Source organism: Alligator sinensis, unplaced genomic scaffold, assembly GCF_000455745.1.
Source record: "Alligator sinensis unplaced genomic scaffold, ASM45574v1 scaffold444_1, whole genome shotgun sequence".
Classification (NCBI taxonomy): Eukaryota; Metazoa; Chordata; order Crocodylia; family Alligatoridae; genus Alligator; species Alligator sinensis.
In genome coordinates, this window is record NW_005841886.1 from 2,829,725 (window position 1) to 2,852,998 (window position 23,274).

The 23,274-nt window shown below is 41.4% G+C and overlaps 1 protein-coding gene across 1 annotated transcript in view; it reads right to left on the reverse strand.

The window, feature by feature from the left end:
• The window catches only part of STRADA (STE20-related kinase adaptor alpha), a 29,742-nt gene that overhangs the window by 6,067 nt on the left and 401 nt on the right, over positions 1 to 23,274 (reverse strand). Inside the window, 10 exon segments of the mRNA XM_006017836.3 lie at positions 1 to 53; positions 1,899 to 2,003; positions 3,517 to 3,688; positions 8,393 to 8,516; positions 8,649 to 8,757; positions 9,989 to 10,110; positions 10,850 to 10,952; positions 17,773 to 17,801; positions 19,284 to 19,341; positions 21,703 to 21,784. The exon segment at positions 1 to 53 is cut by the window's left edge and continues 25 nt beyond it. Coding sequence (XP_006017898.1) covers positions 1 to 53; positions 1,899 to 2,003; positions 3,517 to 3,688; positions 8,393 to 8,516; positions 8,649 to 8,757; positions 9,989 to 10,110; positions 10,850 to 10,952; positions 17,773 to 17,801; positions 19,284 to 19,341; positions 21,703 to 21,738 — 911 coding nt within the window. The 5' untranslated portion in view covers positions 21,739 to 21,784.

A 23,274-nucleotide genomic window follows, 5' to 3' on the forward strand; every position in this document is an offset into this window, starting at 1 on the left:
GTGGTGGTGTCCAGCAGACATGGAACTGTTCCATTCAGCTTCTCCAAGAGCATCTGAAAGGAAAAGGATAAAAAAAAGTGCTACATGCACAGTACAGACAATAGAAGAGCACAGTAAGAGAGCTGGCAGGTCCCACTAGGATAAATTCAATTGTCATCATGTTAATATACAAAAATAATCAACTGTGGTGTGCTACAAGCAGTCCATGACCAGAAAACATCATGCTTTCATGCAGCCCTGCTCTTTACGCAAGACAGATTCTAGCATTCTTCAGTCGCTAATCTAATGGATTGCTACAATCAGAATGTGGTAGGCTCAATGCTGTTCTCACATGAGGTCTGATCCCACAAGTCATAGCATATAACTCCACAGTGCAGCTTCTGGACCCTTGAAGGAGTCTTACTTGATGGAAATCAGAGAGGCAGGCAACTTTCGTATGCACATTTATAACCTGTAAAGGTTAGATATCCAGTTTGACAGTTCAAAGAAGGTAGATGTTGCATAGGGGGAAAAAAAATCAGAGCCTTTGCTGTACTATTAGGATTCCCCCGATTTGGGAAAATTGCTCATGGAACTTTTGTTGGATCCTCAGTCCCTGAGCAGCATTTGGACACCTTTATTTTGCCAGCAGGGTTTCATGAAGTGGCTAGGTATAAGAATAAGTCAGCTTGCACTAACAGTGAGGAGAGACTAGAACAGGTAGGAACAACGCCTCCCAAATTCTCCTTAAACCTTCACATCCCAAGACTCCAGTAATACCACTTCTGTAGGAATGTTCTGAACAATGCTTTCATTACCAGAGCAATGATGTAACTTCAGCCACACAGGACAGCTCAGAAGTATGTATCTTTCTAAGCTGGTAGAGGTTACACATTCCAACTAATTTCTACACCTCAAGAGAAACCCATGTGCACAACACCATCTGTGTGCAGAGAGGTGTCAAACAGTCAATCAAGTTCTCTTGCTTGAATTTCCTAGTAGATATTTCTAGTCCATCTTTCCAGGTGAGTCCCTGATTTTTGGAAGAATTCAAGTGCTTGCCCACACGAAAAAAAAAAGACAGACATCACTGAGATGCCGCCTGCAGTCAGTCTGCAAGCCAGGATTGTTTTACACTAAATGGGATTTTCCTGATTCTCCTGAAAACAGTGGAAGACTTGCTATCAACTTTGGTGGAGAAGGATCACATCTAGCATTTGAGGAAGCGATCAACGTTAATTCCCTGTCTCATGAACTGTGTGTTATATTGGATTCCCAGCTTCAACAGAAACCCACGTGATGCATCTGTCCAGCTGTATCCTTCTAGTCGGGGAAGAAAGGAGCCCTAAGAGGAGAAATAAAAGTGGGGGCTTAATGTGCATTAGACAAACCAATCAGTAACAAGTCCAAACCCAAAGTATTTTTAAAGAATCTCTATACTTTAGAACACTTAATACTGCACTGGAAAGAAAGCACTAAAAATAACATTAGGGAACAATCCTATACTAGCAAAGAGATAACCTCATAGGTCTCTGCCAGCCTGAACATCTCTAAATGTCTTCACATACTGTCTTAGACAAAGTCATCAGTTTAACAGCAATGCTACCTAATAAGAAAGAAAGAAAAAGAACCAAAAACAGAGGTAAGGAAGGACACAGTATACTTAACCATCTTGTAATCTGCTCAGAGGCCCAGGGCTGATAGAATTAACTTGGTGAAAAAGGGCCATTGTATGTTAATGACCTCACAAGGTCAGAATTTGTGTTTTACATCTCCTCCCACTGCTGCTACTAGCTTGGCTCTTTGTAGAGAACTACAAGAACAGTACGGAATCTATTTTCCTGGCTGCATAGCATGCAGTTAAATCGCTGGGCTGGAAGGAGAACAGAAGCCACACAGAGAACAGAAGTAAAACCTACCTGAGTAGGAGGCATATCTTTAAATGGGACATGTCCATTTGCCAGTTCACAGGCTGTTATCCCCACGCTATAAATGTCAGATTTTGCATCATAGCCTTGGAGATTCTAGGAAAGAGAGGAAGAATTAGATACAGATTCAGGTAAAAGTTACACTTAAGCCTTGTGAGAATCTGATCAGCTACCAATGAGGAAGAGCTAAAACTGGTGACATCAAAATATTCTAGACTCCAACAGGGGCATTTTATGCTTTTATACTATAAGACATCAGATTTGAATTTCAAAAAGATGAGCAATCAGTTTGTTTCTTCCATGAAGGCAGGAGGAGGACAGCTCAGGGGTTAGGGCACTAGTCTGTCACTTGGGAAACCCAGGATCATTCAATTCCCTACTCCACCATTATCTTCTATGTTGGCATGAGGAAGCTGCTTAACCCCTCTTTGCCTTGTTTCTCCACCTGTAAAATGGATAAAACACATTGCTACCATATAGATTCAATATATTCAGGGTTGTGAGGTGCTAACACATTTTGGTCCTGGGGAAGCCTGCAAGAACCTAAGATGAACCTATCTAGCTATGCATACCTAGGTGCTACTCACAGCATTCTCCTTCTAGCTTTTGGAAACACCACCAGAAACCTGAACACCGCCTAGCAGGCAAAGATCCTACTAATGTCATTACACAGACCTTATCACAGGCTCATTTTAACCCAATTAACACTCACTTCCCCCCTGCCACACTGCTGTTTTTAATTATTTTTTAAGAAAAAAGGTGCAAGCAGGAAAAGATCAATAGAAGGAAAAGTGACACTAAAAGTTTCTAAGATGTCAGTTTAACTTTCTGAAGCAACATTAGTGGCTCTGAGCAGTCAGAGATTGTCATCACTGAACCGTGTCCCAGAACCACACAAACACAGCAAGGTTACAAAAGGCTGTGTACAAGCAGATTAGAGACATAACCTTTAAACAGCTGATTTTGCTAAGGTGGCAACACAAGCACTGCAGGTGAAGGTCCTGACCTGGCATCCAAGATTCCAGTCAGGTTCAGGAAGGAAGTCTGCCTTCATTGCTTTCTCTGCCACCCCTGGGGGACCAACTGGAAGAGACAGAGTCTGTTTTTAAAACTCTCTTCCTGCCAGTTACCAAAGGGAACCACAACACATGAAGTCCCACAGAATGTAAAGATATTCATATGAGCAGCTCATAAACCTCAGGATGAGTGTCGTCAGACCTGTGTAGCCACCATTAGGGGCTCTCCCATGAGGTAAGAAAGGCCCTGGGGAGAAGTTTGGTTTTGCAGATGGCTGTGAGCACCATGTTCTATTAAGGAGAGTAAGTAAGTTTGGCTATGCAAATGCCCAAGAGCCCAGTTCTCTTACTATGAAATTGAGTAATTTGCATTGAAACCTATAATGGGGGAAAGAAAGCAAATTCCAAGGAAGTCTGATGCATAACTGTAAAATAACTCTCTTCCAACAATCATGGTTATGTGGTCACACGTTCTTCCAAGGCTACAAAATTAGCTTGAAAATAAATTTGTGCGTCTTGTCCAGAACTGTTCTCCATCAAGTCAAGACTGAGAAAGAGGAAGAAAATGACTGATCAAAGGTCTTTGAACATACCTGCTGTAAAACTTCAGGGCTGAGCCAGGGAAGGACCTTGATGCTGTACTTGGGGAAATCATGAACAACTTTGAGTCGTTGCCCATGGTTGATCATACTCAGGTTACTTCGCAAGCCAGAGAGATATACCTTTCCATCCACAGAGATGAGGATATGGCTGGCTTTCACACTCCTTAAAACAAGAAAGTCAGAGATCACTTACCCTAGAAGGAATTTCAAGTCCTCATGGCATCCCTCTATGTGCATTCTATACAGGAGCTAAGGAGGGAGTAACCTGAAGCCTAGATATATTGCTGGTCCATTTATCAAATACCCAACAGTTGGGGAGCCTTCTACAATCCGCTTTAGAAACTTACTCCCACTATACACAATAGTTTGGGAGAAACTGGGGGGCAGGGGGGGCGGGGAGAGGAGGGGCAACAAACAGATTAAGTGGCTGCAGGCACTGGTTTTGGATGAGAGATCAGAACAGCCCAATAATATCATGCGCTTATGCATAAAAATGGCTTCAACTCCTTTAAAGAAAAAAACAACCAAAAACAGGCATGTTTTCACCATTATTTTAATAAAGCTAGAAGTGAAAGCAAGTCTGTGGAACGACTGAAGCTCTAAATTACTGGGTGTTTCATTTCATAGATTTCATAGACATCAGGGCTGGAAGGGACCTTGGAAGATCATCGAGTCCAGCCCCCTGCCCAAAGGGCAGGAAGTCAGCTGGGGTCATAGGATCCCAGCAAGATAAGCATCCAGTTTCATCTTGAAGGTGTTCAATGAAGGCGCTTGAACCACCTCCGGTGGCAGGCTGTTCCAGACCTTGGGGGCTCGGACAGTAAAGAAGTTCTTCCTTATGTCCAGCCTGAAACGATCTTGAAGTAGTTTGTGACCATTCGACCTCGTCATCCCTTGGGGCGCTCTGGTGAACAAACGTTCCCCCAGATACTGGTGGTCACCCCTGATAAACTTGTAGGTGGCCATCAGATCACCCCTGAGCCTGCGCTTTTCCAGGCTAAAGAGCCCCAGGGCTCTCAGCGTGTCATCGTAGGGTCTGCTTCCCTGACCTCTGATCATACGCGTGGCTCTTCTCTGGACTCTCTCAAGCTTCTCCACATCCTTTTTGAATTGTGGAGCCCAAAACTGGACACAGTACTCCAGCTGCGGCCTCACTAAGGCCGAGTACAGGGGGAGAATGACGTCCCGGGATTTGCTTGAGAGCAAAAATAAAAATGTTTGTGCACTCCCTGCTCCTCCATTGCAGAAATCTATTTTAATCCGTTTTTAAAAACACACTTATTCTCTAAAGCAATTGGCTCCAAAATGTGGTACCTCTACTTTTGCTATTTACACACTCTCCTTTTTCATCCCTAAAGCTATTTCTTTCGGATTTGGGGGTTCCCAGTTCCTGTCATCTTGCTTTAGTTCAATCTATTCTAGATGGAGCTTTACCTGACGATTGCCTAAAAACGAGGCGCTGAACGCCGCTGCTTAGCGGCGTTCCTGTCAGAGAGTGCATTTTGCACGGGTTCTGTGATTTGGATTGACATACCACTTGTTTCTGTATAAATATGAACTCGCCATTTTCTCAACCTCCTGAAACCCTCAATATTTTGGATCTTGGAAATGGCCCGTCTCCTTATATGGTACTGGAGCAGCCGCTAAAGTTAGAGAGAGAGTTTTGCTAAAAGCTCTTTCCATTCTGGTGTTAGAAAGGAAAAAGGAGAATTGGCAATTGGGAAATTCAAGTGCAACTGCTTTCTCCGCTTGGTTCAGTAGAGGCAGAGTTGCTTGCTGGCATTCAGAACTCACTCTCTATTCTCCAAATAGTTTTGAAAAATAACAGGGTTCAGAAGGATGCCAAGGTGGGCTAAGTGGAGAAACGTGAATGTAGTGGGTAGGGTGCGTGAGAAAGTCTGTTACTAGAAATGGATTTACCCTGATCTTGCAAGCTGCTCTGCAAGGGGGGATTCCTGCCCTGCAGGAAATCAATGGGGTCTGTGGGATGGAAGGGACAACCCAGCTTTTGGCATATTTTCCATACTCTATGGACCCCTGGATTTGCAGTTTAGTACATCTACACAAACAGCCATCTATCTTATTCTCATCCTTCTAGAACCACATGAAGGCTGTCACTCCAGCTCATATGTTATTCAGAGTTAATTCAGTGTCTGCAATTTTAGTCACTATATATGGATAACTATAGGAAGCTGAGTGGGGCTCACTCCGCTACATACTGTACAAATGTTGTCAGACACAGTCTATTATGTCCAAGTATTGTGTCCACATTTTGCAATAGTTTTAAAAAAAGCAGGCAGTAGTTTCCTATTCTTTTGGGCTCACAGCATGTTGTCTGCTGCAAATCTCTATTCACGTTCTTACAGGATAACACAGTGGTGTCACATTCATCATTAAATGAATTAACCGTTAACCCTATATTTACACTCCTGCTATAAACAGAAGCTTAATTTGCTGCACTGACAGTCGGTTGCGTGCCATTTGTATCTTTTCTGTGCTATTTGGTATTTATATAGCACTCAAAAGTCACTAAATGCTTTACATATTAAAAAATACAAGTCCCCATCTGGAAGGGTTTTCCACCTTATAGCTCAATTCTGTATATTCGTGTACTTCTCATAGGCGTTCTGGAAACAGAGGTCTTGCTGAATTAGTTCTTAGGCAGCATTACATATATAGATAATTCCTAATTATGCTATATAACACCAACACCAAGCCCCTCTTTTCAACCATCACAGAATGAAAAGGAGCATTCCTACTTCGGCAGATGACAAAACAAAGCAGAGCAAAACAAATACACATTTTCCAGGGCAGATTTCACAATTGCAGTATTCCAGCTGAGCAACAGCTGGTTGGAAGAACAAAGCTGAATTCTTTTAGGGTATTCATTCGTGACATTCCCAAAAAGGAAGCAAGACAGATGAGGGAGAGATACAGCTCTTTACAGTACCTTGGCTCATCTTCAAGTGGCACTCCACTCTGCATCGGAAAAGAATTGCACCTTGTGTGCAAGAACAAGTGCGATCTTCTTTAGTAATGCTAGGAACCCACCATGCTCAGAGCTGTATCGGAGAGAGAACCAGGATGCTCTGCGTTCAGGCCCAAAGATTTGCCTGTGTCAGCAGTGGGTCACGCTGGACTTTTCTATGGGGCTATTCAAACCTTCCTGGCTGTGGCCTAGCAAGCTGCTGAGGTCATGCAGGCCTGATCCACCTTTGCTGACAGGCAGAAAACACAGACACTCATCACTCTGACTGTAGCACTGCCCAGTGTAGGAGGGTAGCAAAGCCGTCCTTGAGAGAGTGGAAAACAGCACAACTTTGAATACACACTGCAGGCAAGTGCCCCCTGGGGGGCTCCTTCCTTGCACACAGATTTTACCAGGGCTGGGGCAGGGGTGGGCTCCCTGAAGCGCCGTGATCTGCTGGCTTTGCAAGGATTGCTCAGCGGGCCCGCAGTGGCGGGAGTTCCCCCCCCCGGTTCAGGACAAAATAGAGCAGCCATGGTCATTTTCAGTGCTGTTGGGATTGTTTCTAGCCATCTCTTCCCAGCAGCTCGCTTCCTCTCTCGCCAAAGAGCGGGCTGTGGTCATGAAAGCCAAAGCCTTCCTGATGACACCAGCGCTGCAGTCTTTGGTTGACCACATAGATCCTCCTGTCCCTTCTCAGCCCATAGCCTGAGACTGGGAGGATCGACGAGAACACTACCTGTGCCCCCAGACCCTTAAGCCCCGCTCCCAAATCCCTGTAGCGCCTCATGACCTGGCTGGGAGTGCTCCGAGCAGTGTCATTGGTGCCCACATGAATAAGGAGCATGGGATAGTGGTCTGTGGGTTTAAGGAGCTTTGGGATCCTCTCCGTAATGTCCCGGATGCGGGCCCCCGGGAAGCAGCAGACTTGCCGGGCTAAGGGGTCGGGGTGGCAGATTGGCCCCTCAGTCCCCCTCAGGAGGGAGTCTCCCACAACAAACACCTTACGTTTTGTCTTGGGGAGAGCAGGGGCGGTAGCTGCAGTTGGGACCATTGATTGAAGGTACAGAAGATAACAGCCCCAACAGCATCCAGGAACAATATAGTGAGCAGCAATGAAAGAAGGGAAGAATTTGACCCTTAACAGCCACCTATGAATATTGTGTAATATTACAATAAAGCCAGTAGACACATGGACCCGATTCCCTATGCCTCCATATGCAGAGACCTCAATATACCAGCAGCAGGTGGCTACACTGTCACCTGCCCCCTGTCAACTATATTCTCTTCCTGTCACAGTCCTCTCATAGCCCCTAACAACTTCCTTGAGAAAGGATTACAGCTGTTTTCCGCTGTCACAACCTCCCTTTTCTCATCTTTATACCTCAGAGGCCCTGGCAAAGACCTAAATCTGGACCTACATTACTAATGCACTTTACCCCAGGTTCAACCTTTGGTTTACTTTTTCAAAAGTAATAGTTTTACGATAAACAAAAGTGCAGGCCTAAAGGTGCTGGACACTGTAACTATCAGGATAAACTCCTCATTTTCCCTCAATCCCAACTGCCTCTGCAGCTGTCAGCATAGTTTTCTTAACTGTAAGATTGACCAGGATGCCTTTTTACCATGAATCCTTTGGTGGTTTCTTTGCAAGCTGGACACTTGTCTCCAAGAAAATGAACTGAGATAGACAACTCATTTCACAGTCTATCAAACAGCTATCAGATTATAGCAATGCTCAATCACTACCACCCTAGGCTGAACCTCGCAGCTTAAATGAGAAAGGCATCATAATCTATTAACAGTCCCATGAGCTACCCAGTTCCCTCTGAATGAATGTAGTTTGCAAGACTTTGCAGCAGATTCTACACAGAGTAGGAGAGGCGATTCCCTTTTTACCTGTGTACATAACCCATATGGTGAATATAGTCAAGGGCTTTCAGAACTCCTTGGAGGATATAAGCAATAGCCAGTTCACACATCCCATCTGTAAAATGGGTACAGATTAAATCCTTTGCAGAACCTAGAAAGAAACCAAGAAATGTTTTTTGATGGAGCAGAAAGAACTGATGATGTCACCTCCTAAAATAAAGGTACTTTCCCAAAACCACTAGCTGACCCTGTCAAATAATACAAATGTTCCCTTTCCACTTACCATAGGCCATGAAGGGTGTCACTACCCATAGCTCATTATCAGCTATGAAGGTTGCTTTGTATGGCACAATGTTGGGGTGGTTGAAGAGCTTGGACACATGAAGTTCACCCTAAAAGCAAAAAAGATACTTAGAATAAGAGCACAGCTAAATAACTAACTGTAGAGATCCAGAGTACAGAGCATCTGCGTTCTGGACATTTAAAATAGACTGTGTTGGCCAAACCATGGTGCCAACGCAAAAGTCTCTGGCCCTTTAATTGTAGATGATGGCGGGGGGGTTACATTTACATTTCAAAGTGAGACTGGTGAAAAGAAGCAACCATCAGACAAAGATCCCAAGGCATGGAATAAAATACCAGATGAAAAAAGTATGCCACTGTCAGGGCACCAAAGGTGGAGAAGAGGGTGCAGATTGCCTATAAAAACCCAGGCAAAAATAAGGTCTGTGGGACTGCCCCCAACAGCTAAACCTACTGTGACACCCCCCCCCTGCAAAAAACTTCTGAATGCCTAGCTGCAGACTGTCCCTGGGACTATGGAAGACTTGTGCAGTTTCTGCTGTGTCTTAAATTAGGCTAAGTTGTATGTTCTAAATTGTGTGTTGTTGCTGTGTCTTAGCTTAGGTGAAGTTTTTCTGTTGTTCTTTAGTCATATATGTGAAATTGCACATCGCTGTCCTCAACTAACACTCTCTTCACAGAACAGACTATTTTTGTCCAAGCATTTGAAAACTTCAGTGTCATCACCTAAAGTCTAATATTAAGTCTAGTAGCAAGCAAGATTTTAAAATTGTTTCATCAGATGATTATCCTGAACCTTCTCAAAAGAAATCCTTATTTGCAGAGAGGAGAGGTTTGACAGCTGGAATAATTTCTCACTAGAGTTGGACTGTCCTGGTTTGATATCTGCAAATGGGTATTACTCACTTAGCCCTGGACTCAAGAGTGCCCATTGACAATCCCAGCTTCCCAACTCGAGGAACATAGAGATGTTTTTGATATATTAAAAAAAAAAAAGCAGTATCTCCTTTCTGTCAAGATCCATTCTCTATTTACTGGAGAAGGATAAACAAGTTATGGCATGAGATCTCCTGAATTTGAAGACCTATCCACTAACTCTCTGCTTTGAAACTAAACTCATAGGACGTGCTTCTAGCAGTTCAGCATGGAAAGTTCATTCCTGCAAGCGAGAGATAATTCCTCCAAAAGCAAACAGATTCGATAAAAAGTCTCGATTTCAGCCAGGACAATCCCCCTAAAATAATAATCTGTTTCTATAGTATCTTGTATCTTAGATCTCAAATTGTTTCAATATAAATGAAAGATGCTACACAAAGATACCTGCAAGAATGTCACCATCTCATTAGTGCAGGCCTCCAGGTTAATCCTTCTGACTGTCACATAGTCTCCTGTTGGTTTATACCTGGCTAGATTTACAATCATCAGATCCTCAAAGCCTTGGCCTGGAAGAGAAAGAGAAAGATTAATTCCATGAACACCAAAATAACATATTGTTGCTTGAACCTCACTGCTGGAGAGTTTCCATTAATACTTCTTCTTCTGTAGAGATCCAGAGTACAGAGCATCCATAATGCTCACACCCTCTCTAACCTGAACAATTGTTTGCAAATTTGTGGACTAATAAGTTGTTACAATAAAACGTAAGCTTTCATTTAAAGTACACCACCTATAAGCATGTGTTCCCAACTCTTCTGAGAAGTGGGGCATTACCTTCCCGTTTTGCAGATTAAAAAACAACTGAGGCACAGAGAGGTAGTGAAGTGACTTGCAGAGAGCCACCCATAAAGCAAATGGTTGGGCTAGAAAAAAAGACTCAAGAGTCCCGTGTAGCGCCCTTTCATTTTAACTTCAGGACCATACATCCTTCTCACATCCTGTTCATCCTTTAGATTCAACTGTAAGGCTTTCAAAACAGGAAGTGATTTTACAATTAATAAATGATTCATAGATTCATAGATGTTAGGGTTGGAAAGGACCTCAATAGATCATCGAGTCTGACCCCCTGCATAGGCAGGAAAGAGCGCTGGGTCTAGATGACCCCAGCTAGATGGTTATCTAACCTAATAATACAACCAAAAAAGAAAAAAACATTTCAGAAAACAAGAAGTCATAAAAGGAACATCCAGCTTCCTTTGAGGAAGGATCCTTGAAAAATGAGAATTCTTTCCTTAGGAACATTACCTATAATGGTGAGCAACTCATAACAGTTGCTATCTGGTGAAAAGCTGCTCATGGCGTCCCTTTTGGGGGAAGATGCTATCGACTCTGAGCTCGCTTCATTGGTCTAGAAAAACAAGAGAGAAGTCAGCAAGAGAAACAAAGGCCATCTAGAAGAGCAGCTATGACACATGTTAATGCACATGTTTATAGTATTGGACATATATGTGTATTAATGAAGGGAATTTGGAAGTAAAAGCAGAATTGTATCTTCTTAGATATTTTTTCAATCCAGGAGATGTCTCATTTCAGAAGGTCCAGACATCTGCATTCCATTGCATATAACCAAACAAGGCAATTTCCTATTTACTGTAAAAAAGGTCCCCCCAAAAAAGATTTTAACAAAGCCAATCACTGCTGTGCATGACAGCCTTACCCTCGTCCCTTCAGAACAATACACTTTCTCCCATCTTTTACAAGTTTGTAATACTACCACCCGTCTGCCTCTGCACAGGCAATCAAATGAAATCCTGTCTGTAGCATTCTTTCTGCACACTGGCAAGAAGCTTTTCCTGTACAATGCAGAGGTTTCTGCTTTTCAGCTGCTTATCTGTTCAAGTGCTCTCTGTGGTAAGGCGAACACAGCTGAATTCTTGTATTTGCAGGAAACGATGAACCAACTTTGCTCCAGACATGTAGATCAGGCACACACAAAAAAAGAAGCTCTAAATAAGAGCAAGAGTTTAGCTGCAGCCAAGAGCTAGTCCAAATGAACACAGCAGCCACACTCCCAAGCCTATCAGATTCTATTCACTATAGCTAACAGAGCTTTCTGCTAGATCTACATGCACCAGCAGAAAAGACAAATGTTCCCCTCTGTTCATGCTCAGTCATGCTTAAAACTCATTTCAACCAAGCTCTGCAATTTCATAGAGGCATTATAGTCTGAGCTGTGTTATAGGAGTCTGTCACAAAAATTGACAAATGATTTGGTGCGCAAAAGGAGGTCTCAAGGTTTGGCCATGCTGAAAGCACAGCTGCATTCCAATTTTCCTGGGTGGGGTTTCCAGAAAAGCAAGAGGAGCCTTTTCCCATTGTTTAGGCATGTTACATTATTTCTTGCAGGGTTATTTCATCCCTCAGTTTTTGTTCTAATCAAAAGTGTGACACACTTGGGCTCTGGATTTGTTCTCTCTGTGACCAAAAGGTCAAATACATTTATGTTGCTAGATGCAGATAAAGAAGATGAATTCATCTTAAAACTGCCAGAAATATTAAACATGCCCTGACACCTCAGAACACTAGACTCTCTCTAACACACTCATGTCCAGCTGCAAATTTGCTATAAGAGACATTTTCTGAATCTCTCAGTCTAGCAGAGGAGTGAATCTGAAAACATACACTTATTTTGATCACTGAAGGAGAAATGTTATTTTACAGTTGTGTGACATCACAAGGGGCCATTGTAGCTATAACCCCACTGAAGATTTAGTTAGCTTTCTTTAATCACAAACTATGTAATACAAAATGTTATTCCACCTCCTCATCACTGTTTTAAAGCGTTCTTGATACTAGTATTAAACAGCTGCTTCCTTAAGCAGCAACTGATAAAAAACACATTAAAATGGGCTCAAAAGAACTGTTAAACCACTGTTCCTAAAGGACCACATCAAGCTTGATTTAAAGAGCTAATAATGCTAAACTGCTGACACCACTTATGCATAGTAAGATGGGAGGTCCTTTAAAACACAGAAGCTGAACCTGGCAAATTACTTTAAAATGTATAAAACAGAAGGACAATGCATAGGTAAAGCAACGTCAGTCCTAGCCCGAAGTGCTCTCCTACATTTTAGTCCCCAGCGCATGTCCTCCTAAACTACAAGACCACTTCCAAACTGGCACGTAACACAGCATTTATTGAGATGCTAGGTTTAGTATTACGAAGGCATCTATACTTGGAGCAGCAGCTCACAGAACACAATCAACTCTGGAGATTTTAACTCACAATTCTACTTAATCTCCAGAGCTTTTGTTATTTCAATGCTGGCTCTCCTGAGAATAGCACTACATCTTGTAGCAAACTGATGGAAGCTTTTTCAATGCATTAAATGTGCACTGGGAATTGGGTTTATCCCAGATTTATTTTCATTGGTGGCTTAAATCAGCTTTAGACTGATGTTTGCAGAGATGGACGTCTTATGGACAAATGAGACGCCAACAGAGAGCTTCTGAGACTGCCCAATGAGGCGGACTCCTTCTGAAGTTGCTGACAACATAACAGCTTTTGGCAAGCTAACTTTTCTCTTTGATGATTATATTAAACATGTGAATACAGGATCCCAATTTCTCTATCACAATTAAAGCAAAGTGAGCCAAGGTAAAATTTCTGGTTTCCTTAAGTGGAAAGAACCAGTTTAACAGAGAAAAAGGATGTCCACTGAAGCACTACCTTCTTGGAGAAATGGTAAGGCCTCAGATTCTAATTTCATAGATTTCATAGACATCAGGGCTAGAAGGGACCTCGGAAGATCATCGAGTCCAGCCCCCTGCCCAAAGGGCAGGAAGTCAGCTGGGGTCATAGGATCCCAGCAAGATAAGCATCCAGTTTCATCTTGAAGGTGTTCAATGAAGGCGCTTGAACCACCTCCGGTGGCAGGCTGTTCCAGACCTTGGGGGCTCGGACAGTAAAGAAGTTCTTCCTTATGTCCAGCCTGAAACGGTCTTGAAGTAGTTTGTGACCATTCGACCTCGTCATCCCTTGGGGCGCTCTGGTGAACAAACGTTCCCCCGGATGCTGGTGGTCACCCCTGATAAACTTGTAGGTGGCCATCAGATCACCCCTGAGCCTGCGCTTTTTCAGGCTAAAGAGCCCCAGGGCTCTCAGCCTGTCATCGTAGGGTCTGCTTCCCTGACCTCTGATCATGCGCGTGGCTCTTCTCTGGACTCTCTCAAGCTTCTCATGTGCTTAATATTAAGCACATGAGAAAATAGGTCCTATAAAACGTGTTTCTATGCAGATTTTGCAGTTTATATACTTGCTAGAGATCAGACTCTGAGCCACTAATCATATTGAGATGATACTTCCAAGTACTGATAAGCTCACAGTGACTATCAGTTGCAGAACAGGCAGCTTCACATCAGCTATTCTAACAGCAAACATTTCAAAGGTTAAATCCACATTCCAGCCAAAAATTGGAGTGGAGCAGATTTTTATTTCAAAGTCAGAGTAAAGATCTCAGCTGTGAATGTTTACTTGCTGTCACAAATCAACCCTGAAGAAAAGAACAAAACAGTGGTGGCATACTATTCATGCCCGCAGTTCCAGAGCAGATGATTGTTTCTGCTCAACTGATTAACACTGAAAGGTCACAATGGCTGTGTACCCATGTTCATATGATCTGGGAGAATTTGGGGAGAACTGGCAAAGCACCCTGGGATGCTGAAGTGCTGTGCTGTGGCTTTTCTCAGGAGAGAATGTGTAAAGATACTCACTTTGCTGAGAGTGAATTAACCCTAGTTGTTCCCAGATTAGTTTTGTCCTGGGGGAATCATTTTTGTTCTGGGAGAATAATCCTGAACCTCTGTACATTTGGGGTTTCTCCTGACTCTTCCAGGAGAAACTGAGTGTCTGAATGTGGCCAACAGCCATGGTATTAGACTTCAGAGTTAACATTCCACATGAGGCAGAGGGTACAACACAAAACTCACCTGAAGCAATTTGTTCAGTCAACCTGCAGATTCAGAAAGGATAAGGATCTGCCTCATAAGTGATTGGCAGTTTCATTTACATTTAAGTTCTTTAAATTTAGAATAAAAGTAAGGTGACCACTATGAAGGTGGTAATATCATACTGTCATACTACTCAGCCTGATACTTGCTGGGTAATTGGATAAACTCATATCAATGTCTTTCACAAGCAGTCTGTCAAATCTAGGATCTGCTAAAGAAAGTTAACCATTATCTGTATATTTTTTTAAAACCATGATAACTATAGTGTTAAAGCAAATAGTGTAATATGATTAGTTGTTGATTATTTGAATCTTGAAAAATTAAAATGAGATTAAAAAAAATTCTTATCCTGGATGTTTGAGGCACTACTTCAGCAATGAATGCTCCAGAGCAACAGAGCAAGCGTTACCCTTTAGATGCTGCAGAATTACTAATGCTGGAGATGGAAAAGTTTTATTACACCACTGAGCTGGTCTCCTGTCCTTGGCCACTAAAATATAAACAAACCTTGGTTCAGTACTGGCATGCAACTTTCCATTCTTCTTCTGAATACAAGTGATTCTAGAGATATCTTGGGTGAGAAGCAGGTGGAGGCTTATCTGGCTCAGGGCATTACAATGCAGTGAGACCTGAGCTAGTTGTGTGTGTCTTCAAGCAGAAGCAACATAACTGTACCCATACAATGCTGTACTCCAGCTAATTAAGTCTGAAGAGCAGAAGGGCTTTAGTTCAGATGCACTGCCCTACTAATGCAACTATACTACTTCTGGGTCAGGACTAGTGTATAGACAGCTTTGGTATCTCTGCACAGTGCTGCCTTTAATGTGTATACATACTCTAAGAGTCAAGAAACCAGGGTTGTGGTCCCAGGCATGTAACTGAATGTGTGACCTTGGGCAAGGCATGCTGTGCCTCATTTTCTCCCAGCTGTAAAACAGGGGTAGTAACCAATCTGTGAGGAGAAGGCACAAAGCCTATTGTAAACCTCAGTAAGAGGCCCTACAGTATTGTACCAGCTCATTCTAATGACATGCAGGGAAATATCAACTAGGATGTCTCAGCCATGATAGGAAGCTAATGATTACAATCTTTTGCTCCAGTTACAAACCTGTCATTTGGCTGTGAATTGAAGGCTGAGACCCATTCTTATCTGCAGACTTCCATTAAAGATTTCTACCAATTGTGATTTGCAGTTACTGCCCTGTTCACTATAACTTTCAGCATCTCCACTCACTCCTGTCAACAGCAGGATTAACAGGAAAGGCATACAGGCAGATGGAAACCTCTAAAGCAGAAAGGCACCACCAAGGAAATGAAAACTGAAGGCATTGAAAAGCATCATTATTGGAGCAATGACAGCTGGTGTGCAATCTGTAAGTGGTTTGCTTTAATAAAAGCCACCCCAGATATGACACAAGCCAACAAAACAGATGCAAAAAGATTAAATAAATTTAATCTATTATGTTTAAATATATAGCTCAGGCTGTTTCAGTTGAAATGGAAAATACTATCAGCACCCTTTTAGAAACAGTTTAGTATGTCAGAAAACTTCATTCACCTCTTTAGAAACATTAAGAGTTTGAAAGTTTTAAAAATAACTAGATATTAATGCAAAAGGGACTCTAATGAAATGTTCAACATTGTACAAGAATAAAAATAGTAACATGACATTAAACTGAAATGTTAATTTATGAAATACTGCAAAAAAGCTTCCTAAGGTTTTCACACAAGACAAATTTTGGTGTACAGTTAAAAGTCATGAAAGCTGTAAGATAAAGTCATACCTTATTAGCTTTATAAAATGTGATCTTCATTAACAGTTGGAATCTCGGGCTTTCTGGTTAGGATTTAACTTGACTTTCATTTAAGAAAATTATTTTTAAAAGGGCAATTGCTCTGTTATCAATGCCATGAAGAAACCAGAGCTGTGCAACCCTAGTAAGGACTTGAATTTGTCAAATCAAATTCATTTGGATTACATTTGGGGTTTGTTGCCATAGTAAAACAGAATATTTTGTTACTTGTTGTTTTCACTTAAGTGTCTCATGCTCACTTTTGACTCAAGTTACAATAATTTCCTTTCCCTAGTAATTACTGCCCTGCTTCCATAGCTACCCAAATAGAAAAGTTATTTTGGTGCTTTTTTCAATGCAAAAAACTTCAGCATCATCATCAAAGATGTCTACGTACCCACTAATGTCTTCCGTTTAGAGAGACAAATTACGCACAATAGATGCATTTTGTCTCTAGGCTAATCTAAACACAATCTTGCAACAACCTAACAAAAGACATTACTGTAAAACAATGAGTTTAAACTCAGGATATATCCTCTGGAAACACCAAATCCAATATAACCCTGACTTTTATCTGTTTAGTCTGCACAAGTAAAATTGTAGGCATAAGCTAAATTGTTACACAAATTTGAGCTTAAAGTTATCGTTATCAGAATTATCGCTTATTTAATACCAATATAAAGGCTAAGACAACCTCTGTGGCCAGGACCACAAGAACTAGACTAGTCCAAACTGTCCTGCTTTTGACTATATCACGTTTGGTTTGTATTTCATGGCACCACAGGAGATTTCATCTTTAAGAATGTGAAACATTCTATGCGAAATGCAGCACCAGTTAAAGGCATGAAACTTTGGTAATGTGGGCTCTGAAGCAAGTCAGACAGATAGCAATCGCAATGGAATTTTGCAGGGTAAAGCCTCTTTAAAACTGAAGATTATCCAATTCTATTTTTTGATGCTGGGCCCCCTTTTGGTGAATTGGTAGAAAGTAAAGAAAGGAAATTATAGTCAAAATGTTCAGAAGTAGGTACCAATTTTGAATGTTCAACCTGAAACGCTGCCCCAATTTTCAAACATTCAGGACACACAGAGCTTCAAATGATTTTAGGTAAACAGGACTACAGGTGCTTGGTGCTTTTGAGAAACAAATGCAAGACAACTTAAGTGTAGTATACAGAAGCAGTAACCAATTTGAAAACATGAGCTTTGGAGAATAAATTTTAGAATTATGACTGAACCACCACATGTGAGCATTTCAAAACCACACACCAAAATCTGCTTTCCAGGGTGAAACCTGTTTCCACAAATGTAATCTAAATCTATAGATGACATATAAATAAGGTAAAAAGAAAAATCAAGCTTCCACAAGGAAATATCTCCATGCAATGAAACACAGCACCACAGCCTGCAAAAAAAATCACTTACTTTTCTCCGAGAGTCACCCAGAGGCTGCTCTGGATTAAAGAAATTAATCGTTCACCATGTTTTCTTCAACAGATATGTAAATAACCCAAAAGTAATCTTTTGGTGCTAGGCACACACAGGTAAACACTCCCAGGCAGAACATTTTAAATTTACAATTAAATTTGCAATGGTAAGTTACAAACAGCACGAAAAATATCAAGAATGGTACAGGTAGAAATGTAATAAAAAAGCATAGAAATTAAACAGATTCAAACAGCCTCATCATCAGCCATACATTTTTTTTAATTTCTGATCTTTAATCCATTTTTTAAAAGATTATGATATGGATATATTTACATATTTAGGGGGAAAATTTACTTAAATAATATCTCAGAATGTTTAACAACACATACAAGAGAGATGCAGAAAACGATATTTTGCAGAATTCCACATCTCCTAAAGTACCAAAAAATCTTATTTGAACCTTCTTAGGCTACTTCTAACAGTGTTGCTAGGCAGCAAGGGGCTTAGATAAATGCAGTAGTTCCACTCTCAACCCAAGTACAATTCACATTAAAATCAGATGGAATTACATTATTTATACTGGGGTTAAGAGCTACTCAGAGAAAGGGTTCTAAATCAGATTTTTTATACTGTGGCAGATATTTTACAAGTTATTTCTTCTAAGAAGCATTGGTAAATCAGGAAAAAACAAAAACCCTGGAAATAGTCCAGGCCTCATCATCAGCAAAGATGTACTAGCTACAGTCAGGTTCTAAAACAGTTTTGGTATCCCTGCAGCTTAACACACTACTGAGCAGTACAACCAATCTGGTTTTGATGCCTAGTTAGAAGGAATATTTTTCAACAGCTATGCTAAGGACTTCTGTTAAATGGTACTGGCTTGTAACCATGGTGAAAGTGAACACAGTCTAACAACATCTGATAGAAAAATGTGTTTCAATGTAGTTACAAGGCCAAACATGGAAAGATTATATCTGTTCAATTTATAAGTAAAATGGATTTTTCTCCACCTCAAATATCTTCCTTTCATTGCTTACATCACCTACCAGAGGGTCTATGACCAGAATTCAGCTGCCAATGCAATGTGATAACAGAACAGAACAGAACCCAGCTCACTGTGTGTCAGATATACTGGGAAGTTGTAAGGTTATTGTTTTAACATTTGTCTTTGCTTGCAAATTTAACAAGCTGCAAGTAACTTTTTCAGGCTCAAAATCTGTACTTAACACAGAGAACAGGTTATTCAGACAATGTTATGAACCATGAACTGAAAGGTCCTGACACCTGCACTATAACAGGCTGTAAAGCAACTCCTGTACATAATATGACAAATTATTTTCCTTCTAAATTCACTTTTGTGAGACAATCTGAAAACTTAGTACTACAAATTGATCTGTTCATTCCGGTGGCAGTTAGACATTAATTTACACCAAACTGATGGGTATCTTCACGTTCAAAATAAACAATATTTCTATTGAAGGATCTAAAAAAAACAAAACAGTACTTACCTCCAAACAACTCCAACTCTCTTAATCCCTCAACAATGAACTTTTCGGACACCCACCTCTAAAGAAGAAAACCCCAAAGACAGTTAATTATTTTCTCTAGATACATTCAACAGCTTTTTTTTTCCAATATCACCCAAGACAGAATTATACCAATGACTTAACTAGTCTAACACTTGCACAATACAAACAGGAGCTCATCGATCAGCTGAGCTATCCCCCTCCTCCTTCCTCTTCCAATATGCCATAACCAACTATTTCTATTTCAAATGGCAAACATTCCCATATCTGTATAATGGCATACACCCACTGGCAGCACACAACCAACTTCTGGATAATGTAAGATTCCAGAGCACTTAGTATAGGAAAAACTTTGTTAGTTCAATATCAGATAGTTTAAAGTATTGGATCCTTCAAAGCTACTGTCACTCACAGCTGAAAAGATACGTTTTTGTATACTTTACGATTCAGAAAATTTGAAATATGGCTATCTTGCAATTTGAAGCCATTTTCTGGTCCCTTGGACCATAAACTCTTGGAAACAGTTTGGTAGGATTGGGGCAGTTTGGCATGATCAGGGGTTAGTGCCAACGGGTATGCTGGGGGAGAGGGAGGAGGACAGTTTGGTGGAATTGGGGATGGCAAATTTGCAGACGGTGCTGGCACTTAGACTGAGCTAACTAGAGAAAGTGTCCCTCGATCATTGCTGTTGTTCTACAATAGGAACTCCTTGTGCTGCATGCCATAAAGTATGCTTAATTAGTCACTGGGATAGCGGCTCAGTTATTATCAGTTACTAATGTCTGCATGCAGGTGAACTAAGTCTGTATGTACCCACAGTAATTTGGATAATTTGAACCCTTTTATACTGACTTTGAAATGTTTTGGTCCCCTGCATTTCAAATTCATGAGGTTCAAGATACTCTGAGGGATTTAAATTCCTTACTCCCTGCAAAGATGAGGGTCTATGAAGTAACCAGAGGTATACAGAGCTGCAGAAAAGTTGAGCAGGACTCCTGAGTGTTCCATCTCTTTCCTGCTGTTTTATTTCAAAAGGCATCACTTTTTGATCAACTGTGATGGACCACTTGTGGTGCTCCAGCAGAGTAGAGAAACAGCGTCCTTCAGAACACCAGCCACAGCAAACAGCTGAATGGCTCATCCTTAATTCAGCAACCACTGTGAATTAAGTGGGTTTTGAATTACTTGGCTACAGAAGATTCAGATTCTACTGTACCTTCATATCACTCAATCTGGAAGCTCTACACTGGCAAATAAGGCCAAATAGACTCTCAGGCCAAAAAACATGCTATACTTCATACTCCTACTCTTGCAAAACATTCTAGTGCTCGTAACGTTCTTATGATGTGTTTAGATGCCGACTGCCTTGGAGAGGTCTATTTTTATCAGTTAAACTAAATATTAAAAGTAAAAGTACACATGCTAATGAAGCGTTAGCTTCTTTCAAAAGAACATTTTTGAACAACGTTTAAAACTCAGGGTAGCATTTAGACTGATGGGCATGTTGCTCTGATCTTTCAGTTCAACTCCATACAGGTTAAAAAAAATTAAATTGATATTTAAGATGCATTTCCCTACCTGCAGTATTGGTGTTTTATATTAAAAAATACATCCTTAAGTCATTTTCCATGTAACTTATTTTCAAGTTTTAATTTTAATTATTTTATTTGCTGCCTGATTTTTAAGCACTAGAACAAAGCTGTCCTGTTCCAACCATTAAAAAAGGAACATTCAAGTTAAATATAAAACTTCTATATGAATTTTAAGTTTAGAACAATAGCCAAAATATATGCGCTAAGGCCAACCAAAAGCATGTTTTCAAAGAGAAAGGAGGTGGAAGACTAATATTTCTGCAATTTTTCTCAATTATAAGGAATTACATAAAACCACAACTGTACAACAGCAAAAACAGTATAACTTCATTATAACAAACTGCCATGGACTCAAGAGAAGAATTCATTAAGAGGGTGTTTGCTATAATAAAGTTAATGAAAAAAATTGGTTCTTGTTGTCGGGACTGTTAAAGGGAGGATTTGCTATAAAAATGGTTCCTTGTAATAAGGTTCTACTGAATGACCAATACTTGAAGAGAATGAATGCTTATTATCATATTATACAAGCACATTGTAAGCACATACAGTACCTTGCTCAGAGATCAATAGGTTCTAGAAGTATTTCTCCCTCTGCAAGTAGGCATTTTTAAAAATAAACTTAAAAATCTAGTTTTCAGGTCATAAGTTTCAGGTAATAAGAACCCTGAAGGCCTTGTGTCCAAATGGCACTCGAGTCAATAGGGCTCAGTTCCAGGCCTCATTCCTGCAACCTCTTCATGTATGGAAGTGAACAATTTATACAGATGCAGTGCTATTTGGAATAAAACTAAAAGGCATATAACACTCACCCTAATTCGTTCTGGTTTACTTACAAGAAAAGACATGGAATCCAGATTTGTAATACTCCAAATTTGTGAAATTAAAAATATCCTGAAAATAGGAAAAAGAGAAATCAGTTATTTGGGAGGGGGGGGATGTATCACCTTCACTTTGAAGGTCTGCAGTGCAACAGAGGCGTGAAACATGAGACCTGCCAGAGCAACCCCAGTGGCTCATCATAGCTCTCTATGATGACCACTTTATTAAATGACGGAAAAACATGTTGAGCAACTCCTGTATCTGCAATGCATACCAAATCACATAACTGAGTCTATGGTCCAGTTTCTCTACTTGCAAGGATGCTGAGGACTCCCATCCGACTGGGGCGGATCCCACTCATGGACATCCCCCATTTGGAACCATAACTTGCAAGTGGCCCTCAAAAGTTTGAGTTGCGCATCCCTGCAGTTTGAATTACTGCCCCATTCACATCTCCAGCTATACCTAGGAAACTCTAATCAGTTGTTGGAAAATTAGAACATAGTTGTTTCAGGTAAATTTGCTTCCAACATGTAGCAGCAAGTTTTGAAAACCAGTATTTATGAACCTAAACAACCTACCAAACATCTTCTATCACACATTGATTACCATGCAATGCACAGACCGATACCCAGCAAGTTCCTTAGGGAAAGGATGTTCATTGCGTGTTTGCACAGTACCTAGCACAGAGGTTCTCAACCTTTTTAAACTCAAGGAACCCCTTGTTAGACCCAAGGCCCCTTTGGAAGTGCCAACAATGTAGCTTTCACTTGGTTTTTGACTACAGAGAAATAACAGGACAATTTTGCTGTTGCATGAACTCAGAAAGACCTCAACAGATCAGAATGTCTCTGACACTAAGGAAGCCTATTAGAAAATACATGAGTTTACGTGGTGAATTGTGTGTTAGGTGTGCAAACACTTACAGTGCTAATACTGTGCATCACCCTTAAAAGGATCCTGCAGCATCCTAGGGTGCCGCAGTTCCCTGGCTGTACATAGCTGACCTAGCATTACGGGCTCCAGAGCCAGGTCCAGCCCTGCGAACCTTCAGTAATCATTTCTTTAAACCCAGGGGTCTCACTGGATAGACTCAAGGCAGCCCTCAAAAATGCCAATATTGTTTTCGCTCTTTTCTTGCCTACAGAAAAAGAAGAGAGCAGCTTTTCCGTTGCAAAGAACTCAGAAAGACCCCTCAGAGATGAGAAACAGTTTATCTGGCGAATCAGGTTTGTGACACTAACTGCCCTTGACAGGCAACTGGTAGTGGGTGCATGGGGGTGCTCATGCCCCCCACCCCCAACAGCTGATGCTGACGTGGGCAGGGCTGGTGCGACTCCCTGACAAGGCCACCACCATTGGCAGCTTCTGCGGGTGCTTGCCAGCCCGGCCCGTCGGTGGCTTCTGCTGGTCCCCCCCCAGATCCAAGAGGCGCTGGTGGCCCAGGGGATCTCCCAGTCGCGCAGGGGGCCTGGCTCCTGGTCGAGAAGCGCTGCTCTGACCCCCTGGCAGCACGACACGGGGCACAGCCATTTGGAAGGCGGCGGCAGCGGCAGGCGGGA